This window comes from Elgaria multicarinata, chromosome 2, assembly GCF_023053635.1.
Source record: "Elgaria multicarinata webbii isolate HBS135686 ecotype San Diego chromosome 2, rElgMul1.1.pri, whole genome shotgun sequence".
Lineage (NCBI taxonomy): Eukaryota > Metazoa > Chordata > Lepidosauria > Squamata > Anguidae > Elgaria > Elgaria multicarinata.
This window is the reverse complement of record NC_086172.1, coordinates 10,496,501-10,502,500: the sequence shown is the minus strand read 5'-3', so window position 1 is coordinate 10,502,500 and position 6,000 is coordinate 10,496,501. Positions and strand designations below refer to the sequence as shown.

At 42.2% G+C, this 6,000-nt stretch overlaps 1 protein-coding gene across 2 annotated transcripts in view; it reads right to left on the bottom strand.

Moving 5' to 3' along the window:
- The window catches only part of MEIS1 (Meis homeobox 1), a 196,323-nt gene that overhangs the window by 5,416 nt on the left and 184,907 nt on the right, over positions 1 to 6,000 (bottom strand). For both annotated transcript variants that reach the window (XM_063115999.1, XM_063116000.1), the window contains exon 10: positions 1,824 to 1,886. In XM_063115999.1, the coding sequence (XP_062972069.1) occupies positions 1,824 to 1,886 (63 nt within the window). The remainder of the gene's footprint in view (positions 1 to 1,823; positions 1,887 to 6,000) is intronic.

Sequence of the window (6,000 nt, the reverse complement as noted above, 5' to 3'; positions counted from 1 at the left end):
ATGGAGTGTGTTTAAACTCAGGTTGTGCTAGAAGTGAAAGGCCTGGCATTTCTGGAGACTTTTGGGAGAAGTGTGGGAAATTCTCGCAAGGTGGCAGAGGGTTACCGTTGGTCTTTTATTGATTAAAAAAAAATGGTTTGCCACCACTTCAAGCCTGGTGGCTTCTTCACTGAGAATGGTAGTGTTGTTCAAGGAGGAACACCACCTGGTTCCTGTGAAGAAGCAGCAAAACATACTTGTAAAACAAAAAATGACGGCAACCCTCTACTGCCTCATCTCTATCATGGTAAACCCCTCCCTGAGGAAAAATATGAGAATTTTCTCCCAAACCACACAGATCACCAAAAAAATTGTGGATGGGGGTAAAATGCCAAAAGAAAATATGGGCTGAATCACTTTGCCCAACACTAGTCTGAATTACTATATAGATATTTAATTTTAAAACATCAGGCTTATGTATGGCAACGCACAAGTGTGTGTGTGTGTGTGTGTGTGTGTGTGTGTGTAATATACCCATTGGGAATTCCTGTAGGGGCCCTGTGCAGTCAGCTGATATGGGCTCATCTACACAAGCAGGATAGTCCACTATGAATGTGTTATGAAAGCGGTATATAAAAGGCAGGAGCCTCACAACTGCTTTATAGTGGTATTGAACTGCACTGACAACTGTTGGGGCCCATTGACACATACCCATATACTGCTTTCATACCACTTTCATAGTGCTATATCCTGCTTGGTGTAGATGTGTCAATGAGCCCCAACAGTTGTCAGTGCACTTCAATATCGCTATAAAGCAGCAGTGTGGCTCCTGCCTTTTATATTCCGCTTTCATGGTGGAATATCCTGCTTGGTGTAGATGAGCCCTCTGTGTCCCCACTGAAGCTGTGCTTCAGCAATCACCTGATACTTTATAGGTCCCAAATGGGGGGAAGGGGAGAGGCCCCTTGTAGATTGACAGGGGAAATGTGCAGGAATAAACCAATGTTTAAATTATCTAGGCCAACCAATATCAATAGCTACAATGCTGCCCAATTTCATTTGTTTGGCATTATAAAAGAAAAATGAATAAGAGAACCCCCAAACAAATTGAGGATATCCAGAAAGTATAAACACCTAGAATTTTTTATTTTAAAAAAATCCTAGATGCAAGTCAATATCCTAAAGGTGAATGGGAGTTCAAAGGTTATTATTTTCATAAACAAATATAAAACAGCAGATCCACCCAAAGATGTTCGTTAGCAAGAGGAAGACAGAAATGCAAAAACCATCCACTTTTTTTTTTTAACCACTACTCAAATTCTAGATTTTAACAGAACATTAAAAGTTAGCTTCAGAAGTAAGCTGCCTTGGGTTATTAAAGCACATAAAGCTCTACCTCATTGAATGTCTTTGAACTTTACCGAGTCCCACAAGCAATTGTGACCCTTTTGCCCTTTTGACAGGTAATAAAGTTTACAGCAATTCTACACCAAGCCATGTACCAGGGAGTGGTCAAAGTAGTAGCAAGAGCTAGGGAGGCAAACTCAAAAAAACAAGCAATGTATACGTCATATGAATATTCAGTGAGCAACAATATGGCCTTTAATGGCGTCTGAGAGCATACAATTTTAAGTTATCTTTATAAAGTAACATTGCTGCCTCAAATTTGTTCAGTTGCGTCGAAAATGACTAATGTTGTAACAAACCAGAAATGGCTTTGTTTTAATGGCCAGTCATTCCTGGCATTAATTGTAACTTATTTTCCAGGTAACAGACCTCCTCCTGGTGAATGGCTTGTGGCTGGTTTTTGCCTGCACAATATGACTACAGTTACTACCGAGGACTTGCCTGCTCGATTGGACTGGTCTATCATGGGCTGAACTATTCTTCTTCTAGCATTAATAAACCTGGGGAAAAACAAAACAAAAAAGAGCAGATTGTTATTTAGAAAGAGCACAATTTGTGTTTACTCAAAACATGTGAGATGGTGTGGTTTCCCTTCAGAGTTGGCCAGCGTAGATTCAAATGCTGCAAAACCTGTAACCCCTGGTGACCTCTGAAAATACAAGCGTTGGGCTGCGAGTTGATTTATGTCGGCCTGCTTTTACCACAGTTGGACACTTCCATTTCATCTTTTCATGGGGGAATTAGCAGAGTTTTCAGGAAACAATACCAGTATCTTTCCTTTCAATTCAGATGAGGCTAAGGAAAAAAAATGATAGGGAAAAGATGCCCACCCATAAAAGCATAGATTCTTCTTGATTCTCACACCCAGCACACAATTAGTGGTATTTCTCTTGCAAGTCCTCTGATATATTTTTTTCTTTGCAATTTTTATGAAAACCTTCCCTGCCTCTTGCAAACATAATTCTATTTTAATGTCTACTATTAAGATAATGAACTGTGATGGCAGCTCACCATCAAATGAGAACATGTCTGGAGTTTTATCACCACCAGCTCACACTGCGAGGGACGTCAGAGCAAAGCATTCCTTGTACATTCTGTGGTGCTTTCGCCTTTATGCAAAGTCTGAGGTCAAGGTGAGGTCGTAGCTATACAGTAATGCAACTTATAATTCTGTTCTCTTCTGCTAGGCTTGAACATTTGCAGCAAACATCTTGTTAAATTGTAATTACTCCATCACTGAACTGGAGGGGAGGGGGCACGTTCAGATGAAAAGTAGGTAGTAAAAAATTGTCATTTGAACTTACATTTGAATATTTTAGCCCAACTTCATTAGTTGTTATGGAGAAGATAACATTTGATTAAAATATAAACGGAAAATAGTTAACAAGGGCTAAATGAAACTTCGTAGTATAAATGGTAAATCTTAACTCCACGGGAACTATCGATGACCTCAGAATATCGCACACATTTTGCTAATTTTCATAAGAACACCACCACAGTGTTGATATCCTTCTATCTTTTAGCAAGGGAAGAGCTCTGGTGAGCAGTATCAATGTTATATGGGTCTTTGCTCCATGACTCAAATGTGGCATCTGGTCCTACTTCAAGGAGAAAGAAAACACAAACTCCTAAATTTCAAAAAGGGCACAACAACTTCACAAACAGAAATTCTGTATTTTTGTTGTTGTTGGCTATTCCATGTCTAATCAGGCCCACCATGAGCTGAGTTGAAATAATATCCCACGCTGGTACTCCCAAGGCACGCAACAGCCATTGCCCTCTAGTAGTGGGTTTTGAAACCAAGGCCTGCATTTTAGGTCTCCTCCTCCAGATAGTGCAAAACATGTTTGACTGGGATCCTCAAGCACAGCCTCTTTTACAAGCCCATGAAGAATGTTGTTCTAGCTATCAATCCCTTCTATGTTAAGTGTTTCCTGGAAATCATGTATAAACTGATTTTGTCTTTCAAGGCTCCTCCTCCCTCAACCATTATCACCAGCAATCAATCCGACGGACGGGAGATGAAGCTTGGCTAGTATCCCACCATTGCTGAAAGACTACTCAGTTTGTTTCCTCTTCCCTCCCCATCCCTTTTTCCTTGTGTGTCGTGGCTTTATAAATTATAAACCTGCAGGCAGAGACTGATTTTACTGATTCACTGAGGTGCTCCGGAAGCCGTTTTTTTGGCTGAGGAGTAGGATAAAAATAATTTAAATAAATAAATAAATTCTAGCTACATTTTATTTTATATCAGATAAAATGTCTCAAGCAATTTGCCTAATTTGTCTTCTCTGTATTTTCAAATATAGTGCTTATTGCTTGCACCCTCACCTCAATTACTGTTGATCATTACCTACCATTGCTTTGTGGGGGGGCGGCGGAGGGGAGACTAATTGGTCTACTTTGTTCCAACTCAATTCCTTTAACTCTTTGGAGGGATCACCATATTGATACTTTACCCTCTAGTAATCTTAAAGGAAACATAAAAAGTATGTTTTGATTCTTAGGTCTGTTATTATGTAGTTTCTTGTCCAGCAGACATCTACAAGGAACTCACACCAATAAGCTTCAGAGATCTGTGCAGTAAACATGGCGCATGAATTTCTATCAGCTGTTTTCATTTCTTAACACACATTTTTAAAGTGTAAACTATGATGTTAAAATAATTTTATAAGTACATTTTACTAAGCATGAATATCAGACTTACGAACAAAAGGTTATAGCAATTCCCCCTCATTATAAAATACCATGTGAAATAAGCAATTAAATTATTCTACCTTTCTATTAGTTATCTTACACCATGACCAATTAGAAAATTGTTTGCATTTCAGAAAGCGGTTTTCATACAAACTCTCAAAGGAAATCTACAAAGAAATAAGCTTTTCTCTCTGTCTCTCTGTCTCTCTCTCTCTTTTGCTAAAAGCCCATAGTGGTCTTTGCAAGTATATTACATTTACCCTTGTGAGGCATTTTGCCTGATCCAGTTACAGCCATCCATTTCAGGACAAGTTTCTATGCGCTGGTCAGCTGCAGCTACTTGACAGACATCCACAAACAGTAACTGACTGGCATTTGTGCCATTCCTGTTGTGTTTGGAGGAACCCTGCCCTTTTGTTTGGACACTCCCTTCTCCCCTCCCCTAACAAGTGACTGGTACCTTTCAGTGGCCTGTGAGTGACAGTTACCAATCACCTGTTACAGGGAGAGAGAAGAAAGAAGAGGATACTCAGGCCTTAGCTAGACCTACCTGCTAGTCTGCAACGGAGGGGTGAAGATCTCGTGATGGTTTTCTCGTGAGATCCCCCCTCTGTTTACACGCGGCGCATGACGACCTCAGGCAGAGAGGCATCATGCCTGCCATTTTTAAAATTTTCTTAAAGAAGCAGCAGCGCACAAACGCTGGTGCACAAAAGGTAAGTTTTATTTTTTAAAAAATTACTTTCCTCACTCACCCCCCCCCCAATGGGCGCAGCGCTCCTGAGAAGCACAGTGCCCCATGCACAGGTCGTGAGGAATCGTGAGGAGCCAGGACAAACCGCCACGCCTGGACACATGTTCCGCTGTCTTGGGCTCAGCCCAAGACCGTGGAAAAACTGGGCCTAAAGGGGAGGGCGAGATCCCGGGGCAAGGGAGGAATCATCCCTCCCTGATCCCAGGATCCCCTGTGCGTCATGTGGACGCACAAGGACGATCCTGGGGATCACCCCGGGGTTTCGACCGGTCTAGCTATGGCCCCCGGCTCAGTCAGGGTGCCTCCTGCCCACTCAAAATGAGATCAACATTGTCACGTGCTTTACTCTATCCTCACTTGATGACCCTGAGCATATGTTGGGCAGGTTTACTCCTTCAGCCCTGTGCTTATGTGGAAGCAGTTGTCCATATGGAACATGCTGCTGTGCTTGTAGCTCTTTTGACCAGGGTGACTATATTAGGCTGTAATAATATGCCTAGTTAGCTGGGGGCAATTCCCACTGAACTCAATGGGTCTTTCTTCTGAGTAGACATGTACAGGATTAGGCTATTAATGTGATGCCTTTCTGACATCAATTTTAGCTCTCACAGAACCAGGCTAGTCAAACCATGGCCGTGACCAGAGCAGAGGCACCATGGGTCTGGTTCATTCCTGTAGGAGTGTTTAGATATGTGCACACAAGGCTAAATGCAATTAAACGTGGTGAGATGTTCACCTTGTCTTCTCTAGTTCCAGAAACCCACCAAGCTCTGGAGAAGTCACACTGTCTTCCAACACCAACCTCCTGCTCACTGAGCACAATCAGTGAGCTGGGGGGAAGCGTCCACTGGGATGACAGATGGCAGCAGTGGCAAATAGCCTTGGTAGGAGCTTCAGATGCTCTGCCCAAGAAGCATCAGATAAGTATGCCTGATGGGCAGCCAGAAGGGATGGATACAGGGGAAACAGAGTCAATGCAAAGTGATACACAAGGATGGCGACTAGATGCTGCGAAATGACACATAATGATGGCAACTGGATCCACTCCCCCACATATGCTAGTACTTGACAAGGTGACCTCTAGCTTCACGGTTCCATCTTCCACTCCAAATAACTGAAGTCTGGGCATACTCTGCAAGCATATTTCTTCCCTGTCATGGGAG